This window comes from Diceros bicornis, chromosome 5, assembly GCF_020826845.1.
Source record: "Diceros bicornis minor isolate mBicDic1 chromosome 5, mDicBic1.mat.cur, whole genome shotgun sequence".
In the NCBI taxonomy this organism is placed as follows: domain Eukaryota; kingdom Metazoa; phylum Chordata; class Mammalia; order Perissodactyla; family Rhinocerotidae; genus Diceros; species Diceros bicornis.
In genome coordinates, this window is record NC_080744.1 from 93,994,421 (window position 1) to 94,018,340 (window position 23,920).

General features: G+C 47.8%; 1 protein-coding gene across 1 annotated transcript in view; it reads right to left on the reverse strand.

The window, feature by feature from the left end:
- MAN2A2 (mannosidase alpha class 2A member 2) overlaps positions 1 to 22,308 on the reverse strand; it is a 29,382-nt gene extending 7,074 nt beyond the window's left edge. The window contains exons 1-17 of the mRNA XM_058542490.1: positions 22,044 to 22,308; positions 20,814 to 20,963; positions 19,647 to 19,904; positions 19,432 to 19,576; positions 19,138 to 19,309; positions 18,558 to 18,685; positions 18,186 to 18,359; positions 17,594 to 17,780; positions 3,471 to 3,648; positions 2,956 to 3,158; positions 2,567 to 2,749; positions 2,276 to 2,390; positions 1,972 to 2,039; positions 1,662 to 1,827; positions 916 to 1,152; positions 544 to 666; positions 129 to 243 (exon numbers count right to left, since the gene is read on the reverse strand). Coding sequence (XP_058398473.1) covers positions 129 to 243; positions 544 to 666; positions 916 to 1,152; positions 1,662 to 1,827; positions 1,972 to 2,039; positions 2,276 to 2,390; positions 2,567 to 2,749; positions 2,956 to 3,158; positions 3,471 to 3,648; positions 17,594 to 17,780; positions 18,186 to 18,359; positions 18,558 to 18,685; positions 19,138 to 19,309; positions 19,432 to 19,576; positions 19,647 to 19,904; positions 20,814 to 20,945 — 2,584 coding nt within the window. The 5' untranslated portion in view covers positions 20,946 to 20,963; positions 22,044 to 22,308. The remainder of the gene's footprint in view (positions 1 to 128; positions 244 to 543; positions 667 to 915; positions 1,153 to 1,661; positions 1,828 to 1,971; positions 2,040 to 2,275; positions 2,391 to 2,566; positions 2,750 to 2,955; positions 3,159 to 3,470; positions 3,649 to 17,593; positions 17,781 to 18,185; positions 18,360 to 18,557; positions 18,686 to 19,137; positions 19,310 to 19,431; positions 19,577 to 19,646; positions 19,905 to 20,813; positions 20,964 to 22,043) is intronic.
- Positions 22,309 to 23,920: the final 1,612 nt, after the last annotated feature.

Sequence of the window (23,920 nt, forward strand, 5' to 3'; positions counted from 1 at the left end):
ATTAAGTGTCATCCCATCTCAAATGATTTATTGGGAACAGATGTATGAACAGAATGGGCAGAGGAAGAGCATGTCACAGCCTGTGAACCCACATGTCCTTTCTGACCTTCCTCATCTGCAGGGCGCACCTGGCAGATTATAGAGCCGGACCATCTGGTGAACGTGCTCGTAGTACGCAACCACTTCTGAGAAGAAAGGGCCTTCGGTGACACGCAGCACGGGAGGATCCTTGGGGACATAGGGCTGGGGAAAGAGCAGGCGGCAGCTGAACCCACAGCACAGAGAGCAAAGCAGGGAGGTAGCAGCCCGGGGTCGGGCAGGAGAAGTGCCTGTCCCAACAGGCTCTGGCCTGATGTCCCGCGCTGAGCCGGGCCTAAGAGCCCAGGCAGAGTTTCCCAGTCCTCCTCTCCTCCCAGAGGCAGCAGAGGCGAGGACCCCAGGCAGTAGGGATCACCCTGGAGGCGGGCCTGTGCCCTTCCTCGTGCCCTCCCTGTTAGCGAGGCCTCCCAGGGCTGTTGGGGATTGCAAGGTGTCCTTAGGTACCTGGGCCTCGCCGTCAGGCAGGAAGAGGTAGGCTCCACTCTTGTCTTTGGACGTGCGGGTGCCATAGATGAGGAACTCCACGTCCACCCGCTGCTCCTGCTCCTCGTCCACCCTTCGGATGCTCTGCCAAAACACACAGCCCTGACCCCTGGCCCCACACCAGCATGTCAGGCCTGCCCCCTGGGGGGACATGGACGAACTTCCCCAAGGAGCCTAGCCCAGTTTCCCCATGCTGTCAGCTCAGAGGCAACATGGCCCACTCCCAGGTCCACCGTCAGACAGGCAGCAGCCCGCTCACAGACCTGGAGGCAGCTCGGCACAACCCCACCAACACACATACCCTCCTCTGGCTCCCAGTCCCTGGGCCTTTACCTTGAGGAGCCCAGTAAGGCCTGAGAACCAGACCTGCATGTAGCGGTTGCTGAGGGCGAAGTCGCTGGTACCCGAGTCAATGACGCGTAGAGGGAACGCTTCGTGCCTGCTGACAGACAGCTGCCGGCCATGCAGGTAGACACGCACGGAGGAGGGCAGGGTGCGGTGCCCATCCAGGCCCAGCTGCAGCTGCAACACGCCGAGGCCCAGGGCCGGCAGGCGGACAGGCAAAGACACCTGCTGGCACAGGAGGGGTGAGGAGCAAGGGCCACAGCATGGGCCTCAGTTCCGGACGCAGGCCTGGGATTCTAGTGCTGGGGCATTCGGTTACTAACAGAGTCTGAGCAAGTCCCTGCACCCACTGGGGCTTCTGTGCCCTCCTGTGAAAGTGGAGGTGATATTACTTGCCCTTCATCAGACTTTTATGAGTCTCAAATGATATCTGAAAAACTATGAAGTAGTAACCACATATCAAGCTTTCAATAAATACTTGTTGAATGAACAATGGGGAAACATAACTGCCATTTTTACTATTATCATTCCCATACCAAACTTTACCTTCCCTTCAAGGAGAGATTCAAATCCCAAGAGTGAGTGTCTTCTGGGCAACCCCTCTCCCCAAGACTCCTGTCCCCAACCTGGGGAGTAAGCAGGGCCGCAGCAGGAGGGTGGGAAGCAGGTGTCAATGGGCAGAGGCCACAGATCAGCACACACGGCCGGGGCCCACCTGCCGAGCACCCCCTCACCTGGCAGACGTCGGGGACCATGTCAGTGGCAGAGCTCCAGTGTGCGCTGATCTGCACAGCCAGGGGCTGACCCTCCTCCGAAAGGACACGCACCCGGGGTGAGCTGACCAGCAGGGATACCAAGCTGAGCCGCTCCTGTTCCAGCGGGTTGAACAGCACCACATACCTGTGGGTAGAAGGTAGGCTCGCCCAGGAGGCCACTGCTCCCAGTTGGTGGAAGCAGGAACAGTGGCCAGGCTGAGGCCTGCAGTGGGAGGGTGCTGAGAGCCGGGGAGCAGCTTGGCCTCTGCACCTGGCTGGGCCGGCTCACCTGGGTGAGGAATCCAGCTGGATCACTGTGCGCTCTGGCAGGGCATCGTGATTTAAGCGGGTGTCATCCTGGAATTAAGTGGGCAGGAAGGAAAGAACCACCACGGGGCTCAGCCGGACTCCAAGTCTTACCTTCTCCCTCCCCCGGCCTGTCCTGGATGTGGACCACTAGCTGCACTGGGCACAGATCTTTCATCCCAGGATGGGGAAGGAAAAGAGGAGCAACACCCTCATACCACAGCTCTTGGGATGGGACCCGCATGCACCAGAGGGTCCCCCTGAGCAGATCCAGGGACGGGGCTCACCATTTGGAGGAAGGGCGCCTCAGGGTCAAAGCGGTAGGTCTCCTTGTCCCCCAGCACCAGATAGTGAGCTGCATTAATGATGACTTGCTTCAGGTTGACAAGGGAGCGCAGAAGCCTGGGCGGGGCGGGGGAGCAGGAGAGGGACCATAGAGATGACCACAGACAGATTATCCGCCTTGCAGCAGGACGAGCCCTCAGCAGGCCTGCCCACCACTGACCGCCCAGCATATCTGTTCTTTGGGACAGTGGGTGGGGGTGTGGAGCAGAGGGGGGAGAGAAAAGGGCTCCCACCTGACCCCATAGTCCACCACAACTGCCTCCTTGGCAGTGCCAGTGATGGCATCGTGGTGCTGGAAGAGCCCCAGTGTGCGCCGAGCTTCCGTCAGAAGGGCAAAGTTTGAGAGCGGGTACTGGCTAGCCAGTCCAGAGCGGCGAGCGTGAGTGACAGCCAGGCTATACAGAATCTCTGCCCCCCTGCCCAGAGAGAGAAGTCAGCCGCCTGCCCACACAACTCCCCAGGGTCCCACCCTCGCTCTCAAGGGCCACCCCTCTCCTTTCCACCATTTCTCCACCTGCCTTGGTCCCTGTGCCCTTCTAGTCCTGCCTGAGCCAATCCAGCCCCTCCTCAAACCCCAGAGGCTTACTCTACTCCCTCCAGCCTGGAAGGAGGCGGGTCTCACCGCAGATGGGCTTCCAAGACACGGTCCAAGTTCTTGTAGAATGGCCGGGAAGTGTAATAGCCCGTCCAGTAATGGTCCTCTCGGTCCGCGTAGGAGAAGAAGTCCCCACTCAGCACAGGAAACCCTGGAGGCCGGGCCCCCGGCTCCACCCCTGTCCTCTTGTACAGAGCGTCAAAATAGTCAGAGAGGGTGCCAAACTGGGCCTGTAGGGACCCCAAAAACCCACTTCCATCAGTTCCAGAGTATTCTAGGAATTGTGGCCCCCAGTGCTGCAGCTGAGGGCTAGGGGCGGGGATTCTGCCTACACAGAGGGCAGTCACTGTATGTCTCACCCTTCTGGACTTCACGCAGAAGCAGTGGAGCCTGGGAAAGAATCTGACATAAAAGGGAAACTTTGCCCAAGAGTTGGGAATAAACCCCTGCTCTGGAGCCGGTAGCGGGAAGCAGGCAACCTCAAAGGGAAGGCTGGGCTGCAGCACTGCAGGGCCCCTCCCCAGCTCAATGGTCGCTCACACCTGCACATGGAGGTCAGGCTTGCTGTTCAGGAAGTCAAAGAGCCGCTGGTAGTTGAAGAACTGGGCATCCCACTCCTGGGGCTTGTCATATCGGAAGTCATCGCCAAGTGGCACCAGGAGGACGTTGCTTCGGAACAGCCGGGACTTCTTCCGGTACTGGTCCAGGAGCAGGGCTGCTCTGCAGGCGGGAAAGGGCATGGGCCCGACATGAAGTCCTAGTGTTGCAGGATCTTGAGCAGAGCCAGCCTGAGGGAGGCCCCCCTGAAACATCCCCACCAAGGAGTCATTCAGCCTGCAGGTGGACACCTCCTGGGGTGGGAAACCTGGGGCCGGGAGCCCAGTGTTCTCTGGATGGTTCTGACAACCGGAGAGTTCTTCCTACACTAGGCTGCAATTTATGGCTTCAATTCCCTGACTCCAGTTCTGCCCTTGGACAGAACAAATCAGTCTTCCTTCCCCACGATTATCCTTCAGACATATCAAAGATGTGCTCACAATCCTCTGTGCTTTCCCTCCAGGCTCTACAATCCCTCCGTTTGGTCCCTCCGTAACAGTCCAGAATGTGCTCACCAGCAGTTCCCTGAACATCTGCCAGCGGCCCAGCGCTAAATACGGGGCTCCAGGGTGGGCTGACCGGCAAAGGGAAGACAGAACCACACCGCTCAGTCTGGCCTGGTGCTTCCATGGGAGCAGTGCGTGTTTACACAGGCCACCGTCACCCCACAGTGCTAACGTCAGTTAGTGTTTTCCATGTGCATGGCTCAGCAAGATCTTTTCTCCTCATCCTGAACTTGCCTATTCTGTTTTCTGAAGCTAAGGGTGGAACCTTACATGTATATCTAATAAATCCTATCTGGTTAGATTTGGCCCACATTGCCCCCTGTTGAGATCTTTTGGGATCCTGATTCTGACACTCCAGCTTCATTTCGCCCACCAGGCAGTGATGCAGCACAGCACTGGAGTGAAGAGCTGGACTCGGAGCCAGACTACGCCAACGCCAGCTCCACATGCACTAGCTGAGTGACCTTGGGCAAGTGACTTAATGTCTCTGAGCCTCAATTTCTACACAATGAGGATAACACCAGTTCCTACCAACTAAATGAATGAATATTTGTTAAACACTTAGAATAATGCCTGGTAGAGGAGGAAGTCAAGATGGTGGTGTAGGCAGACTCTGAACTCACCTCCTCCCGCGGACACAGCCAATTTACAACTACTCGTGGAAAAACTACCCCTGAGACAGCTGAAAACTGGATGGGAGGAACTCCTGCAGCAACGTACAATCCTAATTGAGGTGGAAGAGGCAGAAACTCCCTTCTGGAGAGAAAAAATGCCGCTTTCGCAAGCCGCGGCACTTCGCGGCTGCCCAGGAGCAGCGCACAGGTCCGCAGCCCTCCCTGGAGGAGCGGGGCCCTGAGCCGGGGAGCGGCCCCCGCTGTGGGCATTTTGTGGACCCAGCACAATCAAGACGAGTGGCATAATATCTGCCTTTGCCTGCTACTAAAACATTGGGGAGCACCCCCAGAAAAGCTGGTTCACAAAGAAATTAAAACCGGCTCTTAAAGGGCCCATGCGCAAACTCACCCATTTCAGAAAGCAACCTAAAATCACCATAAAGAAAGGTGCACAGTGCTGTGGTGAAAAGAGACTCACCTAATAGGCTCTGAGTGCATCTCGGTGAGGGGTGAGACCTCTCCAGGGACTGGGACATTGGCGGCGGCCATTGTTGTGGCCTGGTGTGGGCGTGCTGACACAGACGCCATTGGAGTTCTCCCTGGGGCCTGCTAGCCCAGGTCTGCCCCACCCGCTAGAGCACCGATTTAATCCAGCTCAGCCAGGGCAGGCAGCCCACCCTAGAGACTGGCCCCACCCAACAACAAGCCCTCAGGCAACTTGTGGGCCTGCATAGATTGGTGACTGGATTCTCTGCTGCCTGGCAAGTGAGCCGACTTCAGTGGGGCAGGACGTGCACAAGGAGCAGGTGGAGGGTGTGGGGCGGTGGTGGAGCGTGTGAGGCTCCTGCCGTGGAGAGACTGGGTCCACTTCGGGAAGTCGGGGCACGCACACGGGGCAGGACTGTGTTGACTGTGTGTGTGGACCTGTGGGCGGCAGGGCTTGTCAGCTGCAGAAGACTTGTGCTTCTCAAAGATCCACATAGGGGGTTTGCCCCACCTTCCAAAGCCTGAAACAATTGGGTGCTCCTGTGCCTGAGGCCAGCCCCACCCAGCTGCAATCCTCAGAGAGCTGACAAGAGACCTAAAGGCTGGAGGCTTATAGCAATTGTAAGGCCCTGAGCCTAACAACCTGCCACGCTGGGGACCTACTCACTTAAAAGAAATACTGCAACACAAATGTGGTATTAGAACTTGCAGCCAACTGTGCTGGGGCTCCCCACACCTGATAAAGAGACTTAAGGGCCCACAACAACTACAAGCAGCTGAGCATTACAACAGCTGGCCAGGAGCATAACTCGGCCTCCCTGGGCGCCTACAGGGAGAGCAAACAGGCCACAACAGAAGGACACATGTAGCCCACATAGGGGTCACCCCTGAAACATTGAGAACTGAGGGAAGCACACTGCAGGCCTCCTAAGCCATCACTTACATAAGGTCACCTATCCAAGAGCAGGAGACGTAGCTGACCTACCTAATACGTAGACACAAGCACAGGGAAAGTGGCAAAATGAGGAGGCAAAGGAATACATTCCAAGTAAGGGAACAGGACAAAACCCCAGAAAAGGAACTAAGTGAAACAGAAATGAGCAACCTACCTGACAGACAGTTCAAACAAAGAGTGTTAAGGATGCTCACTGATCTGGGGAGAAGAATAGATAAACTCAGTGAGAATGTCAACAAAGAAATGGAAGATATAAAAAAGAACCAATCAGAAATGAAGAATACAATATTGGAAATGAAAAATTCACTAGAGGGACTCAAAAGTAGAGTAGAGGATACAGAAGAATGGATCTGCGAGCTGGATGAAAGACTAGAAGAAATTACCCAAGCTGAACAGGTAAAAGAGAAAAGAATTAAAAAGAGTGAGGACCATCTAAGGGACTTCTGGGACAACATCAAGCGCACTAACATCCGTGTTATAGGTGTCCCGGAAGGAGAAGAGTGAGACAAAGGGGCAGAGAATCTATTTCAAGAAATAATAGCTGAAAACTTCCCTAACCTAAGGAAGGAAACAGACATCCAGGTACAGGAAGCACGGAGAGCCCCAAACAAGATAAACCCAAAGAGGCCCACACCAAGACACATCATAATCAAAATGTCCAGAATTAAAGATAAAGAGAGAATCCTAAAAGCTGCAAGAGAAAGTCAAGTTATATACAAAGGAAACCCCATAAGGCTATCAGCTGACTTCTCAGCAGAAACCTTACAGGCTAGAAGAGAGTGGCACGATATATTTAAAGTGCTAAAAGTAAAAAACTTACAGCCAAGAATACTCTACCCAGCAAGGTTATCATTCAAAATGGAAGGAGAGATCAAAAATTTCCCAGACAAGCAAAAATTAAAGGAGTTTGTCACCAAGAAACCAGTGCTACAAGAAATGTTAAAGGGACTGATTTAAGGGAAAAAGAAAAGACCACAAATAGGAAAAATTATCTATTTCCATGATAAGAACGTAATAGATACAAATGCACAAAAAGGAGGTTAGATATGATATCAAAAACATAAAAGGAGGGAGGAGGGGAGTTAAAGAGTAGAGCTTTCAGACAGAGGTCAAACTAAAGAGACCATCAATTTTGTATAGAAGAAGAAAGGAACAGAGAAGGACTACTAAAACACTGAGGAAAAAAAAAGTTAAAAAATGGGAGTAAGTACATACTTATCAATAGCTACTTTAAACGTCAATGGACTAAATGCTCCAATTAAAAGGCATAGGGTGGCTGAATGGATAAAAAAACAAGACCCATACAGATATACTCCAGATGGAAGAAGAGAGAGAACTAAGACTAAAAAGAAATGAAGAAAGACTCCGAGAAATATCGGACTCTATTAGAAAATGTAACATAAGAATTATAGGTATTCCTGAGGGAGAGGAGAGGGAAAGAGGAACAGAGAGCCTATTCAAGGAAATAATAGCTGAAAATTTCCCAAATCTGGGGAAGGAGCAGGAAATACCAGTAAGCGAAGCCAACAGGACGCCTATATATATTAACAGACAAAGGCCTTCACCACAACACCTAGTGGTAAGGCTAGCCAGGGTCAACGACAAAGAAACAATATTAAGGGCAGCTAGACAAAAACAAAAAATAACGTACAAAGGAACTCCCATCAGGCTCTCAGCGGATTTCTCAACAGAAACTTTTCAGGCTAGAAGAGACTGGAATGATATATTCAAAATACTAAAAGACAAAAACTTTCAGCCAAGAATACTCTATCCAGCAAAAATATCCTTCAAATATGATGGAGAAATAGTAACTCTCCCAGATAAACAAAAGCTAAGGGAGTTCATGGCCACGAGACCGCCACTACAAGAAATACTCAAGAAGGCCCTCAGGCCTGAAAACAAGAAGAGAAAGGGAACACAAAGCTTGGAGTAAGGAGAAAAGTAGGCAGACAAAATCAGAGAAATAGTAGATCTTTACCGGAATAGGTTAGCAACCACTTAAATACTAAACTCAAAGATCAAAGGAAGAAATTCACCAAAAATAAATTTAACCTCATCACTGTAAACACACAGCCACAACACAAGATAGAATAAGGTATAACAAGAGCAACTTAGAAGGGGAAGAGGAAAGTGACTGAATTGACTTAGTATAAGGAAATAGGAGGCTATCAGATAATGTATCTCATACAGAAGATTTTTCGCCCAAACCTCAAGGTAACCACTAAACAAATAATCAAATTAAAACCACATATGATAAACAAAGAGAAAACTAGAAGAATCATAAGACAGAACAACCAAACTGAATTGGCAGTCCAAAACAAATGGGACAAGAAACAAAGGAAATGCAAAAGAACCAGAAAATAAGTGACAAAACAGCAACATTCAACCCTCATATTTCAATAATTACCCTAAATGTAAATGGATTGAACTCTCCAATCAAAAGATACAGAGTGGCAGGATGGATTAAAAAGCAAGACCCAACAATATGCTGCCTTCAGGAAACACATCTTAGCACTAAAGACAAGCACAGGCTCAGAGTGAAAGGATGGAAGACAATACTCCAAGCTAATGGCAAACAAAAGAAAGCAGGTGTTGCCATACTCATATCAGACAAAGTAGACTTCAAGATAAAACAGGTTAAGAAAGACAAAGAAGGGAAATATATAATGATAAAAGGGACACTCCATCAAGAAGACATATCACTTATAAATATATATGCACCCAACATAGGAGCACCAATGTACATAAAACAACTATTAACAAACCTAAAAGGACAAATCAACAACAACACAATAATAGTAGGGGATCTTAACACCCCACTTACAGCAATGGATAGATCATCCAGACAAAAAGTTAATAAAGAAATATTAGACTTAAATGAAAAACTGGACGAGATGGACCTAGTAGACATATACAGAGCACTCCACCCAAAAACAGCTGACTACACATTCTTCTCAAGCGCGCATGGAACATTCTCTAGGATAGACCATATGTTGGGAAACAAAGCAAGCCTCAATAAATTTAAGAAGATTGAAATCATAACAAGCATCTTTTCAGACCATAAGGCTATGAAACTGGAAATGAACCAGGAAAAAAAAACTGGGAAAGTGACAAAAATGTGGAGATTAAACAACATGCTACTGAACAACCAATGGATCATTGATGAAATTAAAGGAGAAATCAAAAACTATCTGGAAACAAACGAAAATGATAACATGCCATATCAAACCATATGGGACGCAGCAAAAGCGGTCCTGAGAGGGAAACTCCTAGCGATACAAGCCCACCTTAACAAACAAGAAAAAGCCCTAATAGGCAACCTTAAATTACACCTAACAGAACTAGAAAAAGAAGAACAAACAAAGCCCAAAGCCAGCAGAAGGAGAGAAATAATAAAAATCAGAGCAGAAATAAATGATATTGAGACCAAAAAAACAGTAGAAAGGATTAATGAAACAAAGAGTTGGTTCTTCGAGAAGATAAACAAAATAGACAAACCCTTAGCCAGGCTAACTAAGAAAAAAAGAGAAAAGGCTCAAGTAAATAAAATTAGAAATGAAAGAGGAGAAATTACAACGGATACCATGGAAATACAGAGGATTATAAGAGAATACTATGAGAAATTATATGCCAACAAATTGGACAATCTAGAAGAAATGGATAAATTCTTAGACTTATACAACCTCCCAAAATTGAACCAAGAAGAAATGGAGAATCTGAATAGACCAATCACAAGTAAAGAGATTGAAATAGTAATCAGAAACCTCCCAAAAAATAAAAGTCCAGGACCAAATGGCTTCTCCAGTGAATTTTACCAAACATTCAAAGAAGATTTAATACCCATCCTCCTCAAACTATTCCAAAAAATAGAGGAAGATGGAACACTTCCTGAATCATTCTATGAGGCCAACATCACCCTGATACCAAAACCAGACAAAGACAATACAAAGAAAGAAAATTACAGGCCAATATCGCTGATGAACATTGATGCAAAAATCCTCAACAAAATATTGGCAAACCGAATACAACAATGTATTAAAAAGATCATACACCATGATCAAGTGGGATTTATACCAGAGACGCAGGGATGGTTCAACATCCGCAAATCAATCAACGTGATACATCACATCAACAAAACAAAGAATAAAAACCACATGATCGTCTCAATAGACGCAGAGAAGGCATTTGACAAGATACAACATCCATTTATGATAAAAACTCTCAATAAAATGGGAATAGAAGGAAAGTACCTCAACATAATAAAGGCCACATATGACAAACCCACAGCTAACATCATACTCAACGGGGAAAGACTGAAAGCCATTCCTCTGAGAACAGGAACGAGGCAGGGCTGCCCACTCTCACCACTCCTGTCCAACATAGTACTGGAGGTTTTGGCCAGAGCAATTAGGCAAGAAAAAGGAATAAAAGGAATCCAAATAGGTAACGAAGAAGTGAAACTCTCACTATTTGCAGATGACATGATTGTATATATAGAAAACCCTAAAGAATCTGTTGGAAAACTGTTAGAAACAATCAACAACTACAGCAAAGTTGCAGGGTACAAAATCAATCTACAAAAATCAGTTGCATTTCTATATGCTAATAATGAACTAACAGCAAGAGAGCTCAAAAAGATAATACCATTTACAATTGCATCAAAAAGAATAAAATACCTAGGAATAAATCTTACCAAGGAGGTGAAGGACCTATACAATGAGAACTACAAGACATTATTGAGGGAAATCTACGATGACATAAAGAAATGGAAAGATATCCCATGCACGTGGATTGGAAGAATAAACATAGTTAAAATGTCTATATTACCTAAAGCAATCTACAGATTCAATGCAATCCCAATCAGAATCCCAATGACATTCTTCACAGAAATAGAAAAAAGAATACTAAAATTTATATGGGGCAACAAAAGACCCCGAATAGCTAAAGAAATCCTAAAGAAAAAGAACAAAGCAGGAGGCATCACAATTCCTGACTTCAAAACATACTACAAAGCAATAGTAATCAAAACAGCATGGTACTGGTACAAAAACAGACACACAGATCAATGGAACAGAATTGAAAGCCCAGAAATAAAACCACACATATACGGACAGCTAATTTTCGACAAAGGTGCTAAGGACATGCAATGGAGAAAGGAAAGTCTCTTCAATAAACGGTGTTGGGAAAACTGGACAGCCACATGCAAAAGAATGAAAGTGGACCATGTGCTATCGCCATTCACAAAAATTAACTCAAAATGGATCAAAGACCTGAAGGTGAGACCTGAAACTATAAAACTCATAGAAGAAAATATAGGCAACACACTATTTGACATTGGGTTTAAAGGAATCTTTTCGGATGACATGCCTACCCAGACTAGGGAAACTAAAGAAAAAATAAACAAGTGGGACTTTATCAGACTAAAGAGCTTTTATAAGACAAATGAAACCAGAATCAAGATGAACAAACAACCAACCAGCTGGGAGAGAATATTTGCAAAACATACATCTGACAAGGGGTTGATCTCCATAATATATAAAGAACTCACATAATTGAACAACAAAAAAACAAACAACCCGATCAAAAAATGGGCAGAGGAAATGAACAGACACTTCTCCAAGGAAGATATACAGATGGCCAATAGGCACATGAAAAGATGCTCAACATCACTAATCATCAGGGAAATGCAAATCAAAACAACACTAAGATACCACCTCACGCCCGTTAGAATGGCTATAATCACCAAGACAAAAAACAACAAATGTTCGAGAGGATGTGGAGAAACAGGAACCCTCATACACAGCTGGTGGGAATGCAAATTGGTGCAGCCTCTATGGAAAACGGTATGGAGATTCCTCAAAGAATTAAAAATAGAGATGCCCTATGATCCAGCCATCCCACTACTGGGAATCTATCCAACGCACCTGAAATCAACACTCCAAAGAGGCTTATGCACCTCTATGTTCATTGCAGCATTATTCACCATAGCCAAGAAGTGGAAGCAACCTAAGTGTCCCTCGACTGACGATTGGATTAAGAAAATGTGGTATATATATACAATGGAATACTACTCAGCCATAAAAAAAGACAAAATCGTCCCATTTGCAACAACATGGATGGGCCTGGAGCGTATTATGTTAAGTGAAATAAGCCAGAAAGAGAAAGACAAACACTGTATGATCTCACTCATATGTGGAATATAAACCAACACATGCACAGAGAAAACTGGACTGTGGTTACCCGGGAAGTGGGGGTGGGGGGTGGGCACAAGGGGTGAAGGGAGTCATATATGGGGTGATGGACAAACAAAAATGTACAACCCAAAATTTCACAATGTTAGAAACCATTAAAATATCAATAAAAAAAAAAAAAAAAAAAAAACAAGACCCATATATATGCTGCATACAAGAGACACACTTCAGACCTAAAGACACTCACAAACTGAAAGTGAAGGGATGGAAAAAGATACTCCATGCAAATGGCAATGAAAAGAAAGCTGGGGTAGCAGTACTCATATCAGACAAAATAGACTTTAAAACAAAAACTGTAAAAAGAGACAAAGAAGGGCATTACATAATGATCAAGGGAACAATCCAACAAGATACTATAACACTTGTAAATATCTACGCACCCAATGTAGGTGCACCTAAATATATAAAGCAATTATTAACAGACATAAAAACAGAAATAGGCAGTAACACAATAATAGTAGGGGACTTTAACACTCCACTTACACCAATGGATAGATCATCCAAACAGAAGATTAATAAGGAAACATGGGCCTTAAATGACACACTAGAACAGACGGACCTAGTAGATATATACAGAGCATTCCATCCAAAAACCGAAGAATACACGTTCTTTTCAAATGCACATGGAACATTCTCCAGGATTGATCACGTATTAGGCCACAAAACAAATCTCCATAAATTTAAGAAGATTGAAACAATACCAAGTATCTTTCCTGACCACAACGGTATGAAACTAGAAATCAACTATAGGAAGAAAATCAGAAAAACCACAAATACATGGAGATTAAACAAAATGCTACTAAACAATGACTGGGTCAACGAAGAAATCAAAGAAGAAATCAAAAAATACCTGGACAAATGAAAATGAAAATACAACATGCCAGAATTTATGGGATACAGCAAAAGCGGTTCTAAGAGGGAAGTTTATAGCAATACAGGCCTATCTCAATAAACAAGAAAAATCTCAAATAAACAATCTAACAATGCACCTAAAGGAATTGGAAAAAGAAGAACAAACAGAGCCCAAAATCAGTAGAAGAAGGGAAATCATAAAAATCAGAGCAGAAATAAATGAAATAGAGACCAAAAAAACAATAGAAAAAGTTAATAAAACCAAGAGCTGGTTCTTTGAAAAGATCAACAAAATTGACAAACCTTTAGCTAGACTCACCAAGAAAAAAAGAGAGAAGGCACAAATAAGTAAAATCAGGAATGAAAGAGGAGAAATTACAACAGACACCACAGAAATACAAAAGATTGTAAGAGAATACTATGAAAAGCTATATGCCAACCAATTCGACAATCTGGAAGAAATGGATAAGTTCTTAGAATCATACAACCTTCCAAAACTGGATCAAGAAGAAGTAGAGAATCTGAATAGACCAATCACCAGTAAGGAGATCGAAACAGTAATCAAAAACTTCCCCAAAAATAAAAGTCCAGGACCAGACGGCTTCCCTGCTGAATTCTACCAAACATTCAAAGAAGACTTAATACCTGTCCTTCTCAAACTCTTCCAAAAAATTGAGGAGTGGGGGAAGCTCCCTAACTCATTCTATGAAGCCGACATTACCCTGATACCAAAACCAGACAAGGACAACACAAAAAAAGAAAACTACAGGCCAATATCACTGATGAACATCAATGCAAAAATCCTCAACAAAATACTAGCAAATCGCATACAACAATACGTTAAAAAGATTATACACCATGATCAAGTGGGATTTATTCCAGGTATGCAGGGATGGTTTAACATTCGCAAATCAATCAACGTGATACACCACATTAATAAAATGAAGAATAAAAATCACATGATCATCTCAATAGATGCAGAGAAAGCATTTGACAAGATACAGCATCCATTTACGATAAAAACTCTGAATAAAATGGGTATAGAAGGAAAGTACCTCAACATAATAAAGGCCATATATGACAAACCCACAGCTAATATCATCCTCAATGGTGAAAAACTGAAAGCTATCCCTCTAAGAACAGGAACCAGACAAGGATGCCCACTCTCACCACTCCTATTTAACATAGTACTGGAAGTCCTAGCCAGAGCAATCAGGCAAGAGAAAGAAATAAAAGGGATCCAAATTGGAAAGGAAGAAGTGAAACTGTCACTATTTGCAGATGACATGATTTTATATATAGAAAACCCTAAAGAATCCACCAGAAAACTTTTAGAAGTAATAAACGAATATGGTAAAGTTGCAGGATACAAAATCAACATACAAAAATCAGTTGCGTTTCTATACACTAACAATGAAGTAGCAGAAAGAGAAATTAAGAATACAATCCCATTTACAATTGCAACAAAAAGAATAAAATACCTAGGAATAAACTTAACCAAAAAGGTGAGAGATCTGTACACCGAAAACTATAAAACATTGCTGAAAGAAATTGAAGAAGACACAAAGAAATGGAAAGATATTCTGTGCTCTTGGATTGGAAGAATTAACATAGTTAAGATGTCCATACTTCCTAAAGCAATCTATAGATTCAATGCAATCCCTATCAAAGTTCCAACAACATTTTTCACAGAAATAGAACAAAGAATCCTAAAATTTATATGGAACAACAAAAGACCCCGAATAGCTAAAGGAATCCTGAGAAAAAAGAACAAAGCTGGAGGTATCACACTCCCTGATTTCAAAATATACTACAAAGCTATAGTAACCAAAACAGCATGGTACTGGCACAAAAACAGACACACAGATCAATGGAATAAAATCAAAAGCCCAGAAATAAACGCACACATCTATGGACAGCTAATCTTTGACAAAGGAGCCAAGAACACACAATGGAGAAAAGAAAGTCTCTTCAACAAATGGTGTTGGGAAAACTGGATAGCCACATGCAAAAAAATGAAAGTAGACCCTTACCTTACACCATACACAAAAATTAACTCAAAATGGATTAAAGACTTGAATGTAAGACCTGAAACTATGAAACTTCTAGAAGAAAACATAGGCAGTACGCTCTTCGACACCAGTCTTAGCAACATATTTTCAAGCACCATGTCTGACGAGGCAAGAGAAACAATAGAAAAAATAAACAAATGGGACTACATCAAACTAAAAAGCTTCTGCACAGCAAAGGAAACCATCAACAAAACGAAAAGACAACCTAACAATTGGGAGAAGATATTTGCAAACCATACATCTGATAAGGGCTTAATCTCCAAAATATATAAAGAACTCATGCATCTCAACAACAAAAAAACTAACAACCCAATTAAAAAATGGGCAAAAGACCTGAACAGACATTTCTCCAAAGAAGATATACAGATGGCCAACAGACACATGAAAAGATGTTCAAAATCATTAACTGTCAGGGAAATGCAAATCAAAACTACAATGAGATATCACCTCATGCCCGTCAGAACGGCTATAATTAACAAGACAGGAAACAACATATGTTGGAGAGGTTGTGGAGAGAAGGGAACTCTCATACACTGCTGGTGGGAGTGCAAACTGGTGCAGCCACTATGGAAAACAGTATGGAGATTCCTCAAAAAATCAAGGATAGAACTACCATATGATCCAGCTATTCCACTGCTGGGTATTTATCCAAAGAACTTGAAAACACCAAGGCATAAAGATACATGCACCCCTGTGTTCATTGCAGCGTTATTCACAATAGCCAAGACTTGGAAGCAACCTAAGTGCCCATCAAGGGACAAATGGATAAAGAAGCTGTGGTATATATACACAATGGAATACTACTCAGCCATAAGAAACGATGAAATCCAGCCATTTGTGACAACATGGATGGACATTTCGGGTATTATGCAAAGCGAAATAAGTCAGAAGGAGCAGGCCAAATACCGTATGATTTCCTTCATTAAGTAGTAGATAATAACAACAATAAACAAACACATAGAGACAGAGATTGGATTGGCGGTTACCAGAGGGGAAGCGGGGAGGGGGGATGGCAAAAGGGATAATTCAGCACACAGGTGTGGTGATGGGTTGTAATTAGTATTTGGGTGGTGAACATGATGTAATCTATGCAGAAATAGAAGTATAATGATGTACACCTGAAATTTATACAATGTTATAAACCAATGTTACTGCAATAAATCAAAAATCAAAAAAAAAAAAAAGAATAATGCCTGGTATATGGTAGTAACTACATACAAACATTTGATATTTTCTTTTTCATCCAAGTTACTGGTAAAATCAATAGAAAAACAGAGCCTTGTAGCATATCATTAAAGTCTCTTTCTCTTTTTAGGCCACCCTAGTAATTGGCATGTTATGGGTGTCACAGTTCAACCAGCTACTGATCTGTAATCATACAGTGCTGGTCCAGCCTGTATTTCTCTACTTTGTTCTCAAGAAACGACTCCTCGAATACCATTTTCCCTAATTTATCACCCTAGTAAGGCTTTCAAAGGAGAAAATGAAGTTATCTCAGACTTGCTCTCTGCAGACCTGGGCTGGCATCTATACACCACAGCTGCTGCTTTATGAAAAACCATGCTGTAATAGCCCTCGATTCTTGCCTGGGATCAGCGTTTAGATTTCTGGATTCTGGAAACAAAAGACCACTTTCTTACCCTTTCAGTCACGATTCACCTCTTGGACATCACTGAAATCAGAGTGCTGCAACATGAAAACCAGTTCAACTTGTTGTATTCTTAAGGCCAGTCCGGTTTGGCTAAATCGCTATTTTATATCACTCAATCTGCACTTTTCCAGGGGGGCCGATTTCAGCAACAGTGACATCTTTAGGGGTCCCTGACAATTCTCAAAGGGAACAGGTCTGTTTTCTTGGAGGCTGGAGGCTTCTAGGTGGGACGAATGTGCATCTGAATGGGATTCCAGGTCCACAGACAGCGAGGATCCTGGTTGACTTTGAGCCCCAGTGGGATGCCCGAGCTGAATGAAGGCACAGTAGGCTAAAGGTTGTGAGGAACTGCCCTGAACTTGAGAATCAGTCATCTCTGAGTCAGTCAACTGGCTTTGACAGTTTGTTAGGACACTGGAAAACATACTCATTTGGTAAAATAAAACCATTTCAGAAAAGGTGGTTCCTTAGAACCACTCGAGTTTTCCAATGAGACCCCATAAAGGAGCTGCGACCACAGCTGCCGTGGGCCCAAACTCACCACCCAAGCACCCTCCCCATTTTACAGATGTGGAACCCGAAGCCCCCCAAGCAGCAAGCCCAGACCAGAGGCCAGGTCTCCTGACTCCTCTATGGAGTGAAAACGGCACCCCACACCCAGCCCAGGGCTGGAGCAAATACCTCTCAGCCACATTGGCCTCTGTGATGGCCCGGGGCGGCACCTTCCACGGGCAGTTGATGCGCCCACCAGGCAGACGTTTGAAATCAAACTGGCAGCAGATCTTGGGATCCGGGCCACAGGTATGGGGGACGTCATAGCTGTAGAAGGGCATCATGTGGCAGAAGATGTCTGTGCTGGAGTCTGAGTCTGTAGGAGACAGACTGGGCAGTCAGCCACCAGCAGGCGGCCTCGAGCTGGGCACAGGGATGCCAGGAAGGCAGCATCTGCTGCGGCTAAAGGCAGCCCCGAGAAAGTGAGGCTTGAACTAGACTTGAGGCGGTAGAGGATGCGCAGGCCCCAGATCAGGTCACAGGGAGCTCTGGAGCCCACAGCTCCTCCAGGGGACGGCACGCTCAGACCCTCAGGACAGACAGCAGGCCCCACCGAGGCCAAAGGTCAGTGTGATCCCCACCTAATCTGAAGGAGACAGCACTTCTGGCAGTCTGCTTATTGGTCTGCTCTGAAGGACACTGGGGGGTCTTACTTCTAAGATCCCCGCCCTTCCCCAGTGAGGACTACTGCTGGGACCCCACGCACCCTACCTGGCCTTACCCCAAGTCTGCCTCCACATGAACTCCAGGCTGTGCGTGGCAGCAAAGTGCTTCTTGATGGCATAATGCACCCTCTGAATCAGCATGCTGGTCAGGTTGGCACGGCGCAGCAGGTAAGGCATGGTGGGGCTGTGTCCAAAGGGGTCTACCGCCCAGCCAGAGCGTGGGGCTGCACCTGGGCAGGAGCATGGAAGCCAGAGACCCTGAACACCTCAGGGCCTGGCCTCCCGGTACTGGGGCCCCAGCTCCCTTCTTGCCATCACACCAGGCCCATGCTGGTGAAATGAGTCTAGAAAGGAACAACTCCCAGGCAATCCCTGTGCCTCATGGCCCCCTGCTGTCCTCAGACTTCCGTTCCTGAGCCTGGACTCACCGAGGTTTCTCTCCAGCCACTGGTGTCCCTCGATGAGCTGGTCAATCAGTGCAAAGTAATGGGAGTTGGCCTCATCCGGCATTACCCAGCCTCCCGTCGCAATCTCCAGCTGCCCGTTTCCCACCAGCCTGGAGTTAAGGACTCACACTCAGTGTGGGGGGGTGGGAACCCTTGGCCCAGTCCTGCCAACCAGAAGATGCTGGGACCTGTGTGCACTGGCCTCACTGAGCCAGTGACTCGCCCAAACCCAGGACCAAGAAAACAGACACGCGCCTTCCTTTCCTTCCAGCCAACCTCCGTGCTGACCTGGCCCTGCTGACCTCTGTCTGCGCTTCCAGGGCTAGGCCCCAGGTTTTCTCTTCACTTGCGCTCACACAACTTTGATTTCTCCTAACACGAGTGACCCTCAAACCAGTTCTTGCCTTCTCATTCCCGGCCCCTCTACCACCACTCCTCAGCTCTGCCACGGTTCCCCTTTCCTCTCCCTGGCACCTTGGCAACCACAGCTTCAGGTGAGACCTTCACACCGATGCCAGGGCCCAGAGGATAGCCCTCCCACACCTCCCCGACTGGCACTGGCCTTCGGACTGTTGCTCTCTTTTGGGCATTGATGTTGTCCCACCACTTGGCAAAGAAGGAGACTTCCGCCCAGAGAAAGCGCCGCCGGGGGTCCTCCTGCAGTTTGGACACCATGCTGTTGAGGATGTGCTGGGTCTGCTCTGTGTAGTACTTGTCAAAGGTCTTGATCCAGCCTGGGGAGCCAACATACGGTCCCCTGAGGATGCCCCCATCTTCTTCAACTGTCCCCCCCTTACCTTAGTCATCAGAAAGCCCACTCCACACTCCAGCTCCCAGGGGTCTGCTGGGCCCTCACCTGGGTCATTGTGAGAGTGGGGCACCACAAACACCTGCAGATCTTCAGCATCCCAGTCGTGTGGGCTGTAGGAGATGTCAAAGCCTTGCTTCCACACACCACCGTCCACATTGTCAAACGGCAACTCCTCCGATACAGTCAGCATCTGCCAGGCAGGGGGGCAGCTCAGTGCCCCATCCAGGCCACCGTAGGTCCCTGCCAGCTCTGCCTCTTACCTGCAGCTCTGGCTTCTGGCCCCGGCCCCCCAAAGCAAACTGGCAGTCTTGAGGAGAGATGGAGAAGAAGCTGGGCCGGGGTTCTGGTGGCACCACCCAGGAGCCATTGGCCGTGTAGTAGGGCAGCAGGGCGGGCGGGCCCTCTGCATTGGCTGTCAGCTCCAGCACAGAGTCCTTGATGTGGCTGATGATCTCATGGTTCTCCTCCAACAGCTGCTCCAGCTGCTCAATGCGGTTCTGCAGCACAGAAATTTGGCTCTGCCAAAAAACCAGAAAGCAATCACCCACAGCTCCTATGCCACAGGGAGAATCTCTGCATGTGGCCCACCACCTGAGGACTGACTGTGATCCTTCCCTCCCACCATGAGCCTACAGTGGGGGATGCTCTGGTCAGATAAGGAAAGAGGTGCAAATCACTACTGCAGACTGCAATCCACTTGTGGTGGGAATACCCTCACCCTACAGCTCACAGATGGCAAAGATTTCATCTCGGGCCGGCCCCGTGGCTTAGCGGTTAAGTGCGCGCGCTCCGCTACTGGCGGCCCGGGGTTCGGATCCCGGGCGCGCACCGACACACCGCTTCTCCGGCCATGCTGAGGCCGCATCCCACATACAGCAACTAGAAGGATGTGCAACTATGACATACAACTATCTACTGGGGCTTTGGGGGGAAAAAAAAAAGGAGGAGGATTGGCAATAGATGTTAGCTCAGAACCGGTCTTCCTCAGCAAAAAGAAGAGAATTAGCATGGATGTTAGCTAAGGGCCGATCTTCCTCACAAATAAATAAATAAATAAATAAAACAGAGTCACAGTAACATTATTAAAAAAAAAAAAAAGATTTCATCTCACCTGCCTATTCTCAACAACCTATGTTGCCTGTCTGGAGCCCTGTGCTGACAAGGACTGCACTGGGCTTAGGGGGAAAGAACGTGGCAATCCATTAGCAGTGCCCGCCAAGAACTCATGAGGACAGAGCCGCAGTACGTATTGGATTTTTCCTTCCTTCTTTCTTTTAGCATCATTGTTTTTAGCTATGAGTTTCTAGAAAATCTGCCTATTGGGAAGGAATGTTCCTGTCCTGGGTTGACAGGGCTCTCCAGCTGGGGCGATAACCTGAGCCCAGATGACTTGTATAAGAAGAGATTAGCAACCAGGCATGACTCACCCGGGGGAAGTTCCCACCATTCTGGTGTCGGGTAGGATCATGCTGCACTCGGTCCAGCATGAGATAGAGCGAGAAGACAGCCACACAGAAGATAGCAGCCCCACACACTGTCACCTGCTTTTTCAGCTTCATACTGGCCTCCACACAGACCTGGCAGGAGGAGCACCATATGTAGCTCCAGCAGGCAAAATCCCTTTGGTGATCTTTCCACCAAATGCCCCAATGCATCCCTGAGGGCTGATCCCAAGGAACACTGATTTGCCTAACTGCAAAGAAAAGGAAGCTTCTAAGCACCACATCCGAGCACTGGCTGTGGATCATGACCCAGCCTGGATCTTCTTCTCTTGGCCAAGACACAGAAAGCACACAAAAATAGCACATCTGAGGCTGGCGTGCCGGGTCCTGGTAGCAGCTCTGCCCCTAGGGTGGAGATGCTCTCTCCCCAGGCTGGTGCTATAGAAAACCACAACTGGATAACAAACTTCCCAGCTCTGATTCCAGAGTTCACCACACAACCTCCTGCTTATACCAGCCGCCCACAGAGCTTGCCTACAAGCAAGACACAGCCAGTCAAAGGAGGTGGGTGTCCAGGCTCCTTACCCATGTGCTTCTAGTTTCAGAGGAATACACTGGTATCTATTTTGACTTAAAGAGTATAAATCTGGGCCAGCCCCGTGGCTTAGCCGTTAAGTGCGCGCGCTCCGCTGCTGGCGGCCCAGGGTTCGGACCCGCGCGCTCACTGACGCACCGCTTCTCCGGCCATGCTGAGGCCGTGTCCCACATACAGCAACTAGAAGGATGTGCAGCTATGACATACAACTATCTACTGGGGCTTTGGGGGAAAAAATAAATAAATAAAAATTAAAAAAAAAAAAGTATAACTCAAAGAGACCGACAGAGAAGGCTTTCTTCCTGCCCTCTTGGATCAGACTGGTACTCACCAGAGACAGTGCCTGGCACAGCACCTCTCTCATTAAGAAATACAGACGGAATTAAAAAAGCAGCAGCAGCTTATGTTTCTAGCATAAAGCGAGTCCTACGTCTCCTCCCTGTTAATTCTGATTCCTGCCATGGGTAACTTTCACCTCTGCTTGTAGAGTATTTAGGGGACCCCCTGGGAGGCCGGCAGTGATTGATGGTAAGGATCCCCTGGGTAGGCACAGCTACTGGGCTGTGGGGCAACTTCAGAGGACCAGTGCCCGCTGCCACCGCCCGCGGGTCCCCACTTGCCTGCTCGGTGGAGGGAGGCCGCTAGCTGCTGGGCCGAGCACGGGAGGGAGCCGCCGCTCCAGTATTCCTCGGGCCCTGGAGCCGAGGAGCTCTGTCGCCTCTGCGCGCGTCGTGCCCTACTTAGCGCGATCTGACTCTGCTCAGGAGCCTCCGGGCAATATTTTTAGCCCTTGGAGGCTGGGTCCGGGCCAAAGTGGGTGGAGCTGGGGGGAGAGAGAGGTATCGCAGCGGGGGCAGGCACCTGCCGCCGGGTCTTCGGCCGCCTGTCCGCCCGCCGGGCCAGCCCCGTCCCAGCCCTCCCCGACTCTGCCCGCCCTCCCCGACCACAGCGACAACTGCCCGGTGCGGGAGCTCGGGCCGCCTCCGACGCCGCAGCGCCGCTCGCGCTCCTGCCGCCCAGGCCCGACCGCGGTCGGGGCACTGAGGCCTCGCCCGCCGCCTGCCCGCACCTTACCGTCTGCGGCCGGCCTCCGCGCCGCTCCGGGCCCCGCCGGCCGAGCTGCGTCCCTCACATCCCCGGGGCTGGCGGCCCGCGCGGAGGCAGCGACACAGGCGAAGCAGGCGTCCGCCCACCCGTCGCCCCGGCTCGGCGCGCCGCAGCCGCGCTCCCGCGGGGGCCTGGGCCGCCGGCGCGCTCCGCTGCGCCCGCCCTACGCTGTCCCCAGCCTCTCGCGGCCGCCGGCCGAGCAGCGTGCGGGGCGGGGACAGCCGCGCCGCGCCCCCTCGCCGCCCCGGCCCCCCCTGCGGGGCACCCCGCCACCTCTGCCCGGCTCCCGAGGGCCGGTCCCGCGCCTCCCGCGCTGTCCGCGCCGTGGCCCCGGGGCGCCGGCACCGGGTCCGCAGTGCGCAGCCGCAGCCCGGGCCTTCGCGCGCTGCAGAACCTCGAGGAGGAGCGTGCAACTTTATTTTTTCTGAATCTTACGAGAGTAAGCACATTATCAAACAGTAGTAGAAAGGTTCCTCGTCCATTTCACCAGCTGCACGGTGGAGTACGTTTTCCAGGCCCCGCCCTGTTCTGGTCTAGGTATCCTTCGTTTGATACAGTCGTGCTCCTGAGGCAAAGGGGTGCTGCCCCCTGTCGGTCGGTGTATTAATCACCATCCCTTTCCGTGCCTGCCACCTAGTCAATGACACATCCTAATTTTTGATCTCCTTTTCCTGGGCATCTGGATTGTTTATAATTTTGCAGCATAATAAACCGTACTGCAATGAACATCTCCTTGAATTCTACATTCGTCTTTATAAATTATTTCCTTAGGACAAATTCACAGCAGTGAGGTTACCTGGGCAAAGATAAGGACTGGTATGACTGAGGATACTTGCGTTCCATTGTTCCGGAAAAGGACTGTGCCAGTTTCCACTGTCAATTACAAACTGTTGAATATTGCTAAAACAATTTTTTGGCTGATCAACCGGATTTAAAATGCCATCTGAGGGCCGGCCCCGTGGCTTAGCGGTTAAGTGCGCGCGCTCCACTACTGGCAGCCCGGGTTCGGATCCCGGGCGTGCATAGACGCGTCGCTTCTGCTGCCATGCTGAGGCCGCGTCCCACATACAGCAGCTGGAAGGATGTGCAACTACGACGTACAACTAGCCACTGGGGCTTTGGGGGGAAAAAATAAATAAAATCTTTAAAATAAAATAAAATGCCATCTCAGTGTTTTAACTCCTATTTCTTTTATCACCATCAGGAACATTTTTCTAGATTTATTGACTAACTGGAATGCCTGTTACTAAGGTGTTGGACCTAAGCTGGGTTCACCATCCTCTATGTCTCTTTGTGTTTTGCCCTGTTTTCTAGGAAATTAATCTTCCAATCCCCCTATTGAATTTCTCATTTTGGCAATCATAATCTTAATTTTCAAGAGTTTTTGTTG